We start from the raw sequence: 3,162 nt of genomic DNA, 5'->3' as shown, positions 1-3,162 counted from the left end.
TTAATATTTTTATAATAGGGCATATGGAATAATTATGAGATAGAAAAATCCAAGTGGTTTTCCTATTGATTTGTAAAGTTTCCTGATACATTAGGGGAGTTGATAGTATCATCTTGGTCTTAATTTTTAGTTTGTTACATACATTTTTTTTCTGTTACCATTTTTGATCTTATGTTTTATAATGTGTGTCGATTTATAAGCAGGTCAATTTCTTTCCAGTAAAATACTTTTCATATTCAAAATTTGCTTACACTGTTTCAACTAATTATTGCTTCAAATAGCTTTTATATTTGCTAAATTAAAAGCTAAGACAGAATGCTTTCAGGTTGAATAATAGCTATAAAGTGATTTGGTGCTGGCCTTCCAAGTCCCTGCCAAGAATCTCTATTAGGCCTGTTTTCTTGGTCAAACTGACCACCTCATTAGGCTCCTCCCCATCACGGCACATGGAAGGATGCGGTGCATGTGTGGGTGGCAGGCTCCACTCACAGCGGTCTTATATCCCTGGTGTCAGCCCCACCCACCCCACCCGGGCTCTGTTGGCATTCCTGGGTTGTCACCTAACTGAGTACAGCGCTCTTGATGAACAACCTCCCACCTGCATCCATGTCTCCCAGGGTTGCTTTGACGGGAGCAGGTCCTCAGTCACCACGTGGGGGTGAATTGATTTGTGCAAGCACCATGGGGACACGAGTCAATCTGAGTGCGTCTGTGCCGTGGATTTCAGTGCCGACACCATAAACAATGCTCTGAAATAATGTATTGAGCTGGGAAAGTAATTGAATGTGCTACTCCTTAAAAACAACCGGAGTAGAAGGATGAGAATAATAATACATCTTTGTTATACTCATGAATGTGCATAAGAGAAAACATAAACTAAAAAAAAGTTCATCAAATATTGTCATTACCTGTAATGGGTTAGAGGGATTTAGGGGTGATATTGATGTCTGGGTTTTTGAAATAACTGCTTTCCTTCTATGGCTATTTCCAAAAGTACAACACATTATACACAAGGTCTGTGTCTGGTCCTCGGCCTGAATGTTTTTATTTTAGTGAGTTTAAGATAATTCTGTATACGACAAGTTTTGGTGCCAATGACAGTTCCCCAATTCTGTCTCTCCTTTGGTTCAAGCCCTTCCATCATGAGTTCTAGGCTCCTCAGGGTTTCCAGCAGCCTAAATCCCTGCTGGGGGCTGTGGAAGGGGTGGGAGACGCAGCTGCTGGCTCCTGATTGGCTCCTGGCTCAGAGCTGAGTCAATGTGTAAATCACTGTTTCCAAGCTCACTGGTGGTGGGGAAGGCAGTGAGGGGATGCTCGGTGGCTTTGTTTACAAATGTTCATGTTTACAAATCTGAAACCCTGTTTTGCCAAGCTCTTAGCTATCGCCCTTATTCCGTCTCAGGAATGACCAGCTCACTCATTCATATCCAGGGAGAAGCTCACAGGAAACCGTCAAGCCCCAGAGGTGATCCACTTCAACCCCAGGTGGCGTCGCTCCACACTGGTCAGTGATCACTATCTGGCCAGGACACGGAAGCTGCCTCCCCTCCAGCCACCTTGCCTGGCAGGTCGCTCTTGCTACGCATGAGTCTGATCCCGTCAGAGAGTTCCTGCTCCCCTGTGGATGGGGACATGGAGCTGGCCCTGTCCTGGTTCTCGGTGTGGAAGAAGGGGAGCCATTTCCATGGGGTCAGAGACAGGAGCCAGTGGAACAGCTGACGCAGGTACTTACGGAACCTCTCGCCAACAAAGACGTAGATGATGGGGTTGACACAGCAGTGTATGTAGGCGATCACCTCTGTCACTTGAATGGCCAGGTCCAGCTGTTCATTCTGCTTACAGTTATTTTCCAAAAACACGTCTGCAAAAGCTGCAACAAACTTAGTCAGATTGAAGGGCGTCCAAAAGAGAAAAAAGATGATCATGATGACAAAAATCAGACGGACGGCTTTGGACTTCCTCTCATTGGGCCGTCTGAGCAGAATCTTTATGATCCCCGTGTAGCAGACGATCATGATCACCAGAGGCAAGACCAGCCCCAGGATGTTCAGTTTCAGAGCCAGAAACCGTTTCCAGTGATTGTGGTATTCATAGGGGAAATAAACGGTGCAGGAGGAACGATCGGACTCATTCTGGGACTCAGAAAAGTAAAAGCCCGGGATGGCAGCCAGGAAGGCCAGGACCCAGCTGACTACGCTGGTGATGATACCAAATGTGATGGTCCGGACCCGCAGGGCAAACACAGCATGGACGATGGCCAGGTACCTGTCGATGGTCAGGAGGATGATGAAGAAGATCTCGCTGTACAGACCTACGTAATAAAGCCCTTCCAGCAACTTGCACATGACGGTGCCGAACACCCAGTTATCTTTCAGATAGTGGTGAATCCAGAAAGGCAGCGTGAAGAGGAAGAGCAGGTCAGAAATGGCCAGGTTGATGATGTAGATGCTGGTCATGTTCTTGAGCCTCTTGTGTTGCAAGAGGACCAGGACCACCAGGATGTTGCCAACCAGGCCAATGACAAACACCAGGGAGTACAAAGGGGGCAACAGCTGAGCTCCAAAAGACCGCAAGTCTTCTTTCTGGCATGCGATTGAGTCCCCATAGTCAAATTCTGTGGTCCTGTCCCAGTCCACTGTACTGGTTGGAAGTTCCATCCTGCTTTCTCCCGTGGGTCCAGGAAGGTGGTTTCTGTATTTTCTTTGCTGTTACAGGCAGTGGGCTCTGGACAACAGACAAGGCAGAGATTATGTCTCAACTTCTTCAGAACTGTTTACTGAGTGCCCACCGTGTTCCATGTCCTGGAATCCAGTATTTAGCTAGGGAGTTCCAGGTTCTCTCTGCCCTTCTGGAAACTGCTGCTTATAGGGGACTGTGGGTGGGAAGACAATAAACAGTGAGTGCACCTAGCATCAATTTCAATACTGTGGCAATGACTGTTGTCAAGGAAACCTGTGGTGCTCTGCCCTGTGCCCTGTTGCATGAATGTTTCCTTCATAGAAATGTTTATGTCTGCAGTGGCCTTAGAAACTTAAAGCCTACGGGGAAGGCTGTTTGGAACCTTCCGCCTGGGCACTATTATTTCCTGCCAAATCCATTCATCTGTGTTGTTTGTCCACCTCAGGCCTCGCCCTGTGACTGAGTTATCAGTCCTCTTTTTGG

The 3,162-nt window shown here is 47.1% G+C and overlaps 1 protein-coding gene across 1 annotated transcript; it reads right to left on the bottom strand.

Moving 5' to 3' along the window:
• Positions 1 to 1,505: 1,505 nt before the first annotated feature.
• LOC136381809 (C-C chemokine receptor type 1-like) lies at positions 1,506 to 2,657 on the bottom strand. Its single transcript, XM_066350342.1, has one exon. It carries the CDS (start codon positions 2,655 to 2,657, stop codon positions 1,506 to 1,508), a length of 1,152 nt encoding a protein of 383 aa, XP_066206439.1.
• Positions 2,658 to 3,162: the final 505 nt, after the last annotated feature.

Source organism: Saccopteryx leptura, chromosome 10 (genome assembly GCF_036850995.1).
Source record: "Saccopteryx leptura isolate mSacLep1 chromosome 10, mSacLep1_pri_phased_curated, whole genome shotgun sequence".
In the NCBI taxonomy this organism is placed as follows: domain Eukaryota; kingdom Metazoa; phylum Chordata; class Mammalia; order Chiroptera; family Emballonuridae; genus Saccopteryx; species Saccopteryx leptura.
This window is presented reverse-complemented; position numbering and strand designations above follow the sequence as displayed.

What these genes read in the sequence shown, in the direction of transcription:
- LOC136381809 (XM_066350342.1), bottom strand. Translation starts at nt 2,657, where the DNA reads ATGGAACTTCCAACCAGTACAGTGGACTGGGACAGGACCACAGAATTT.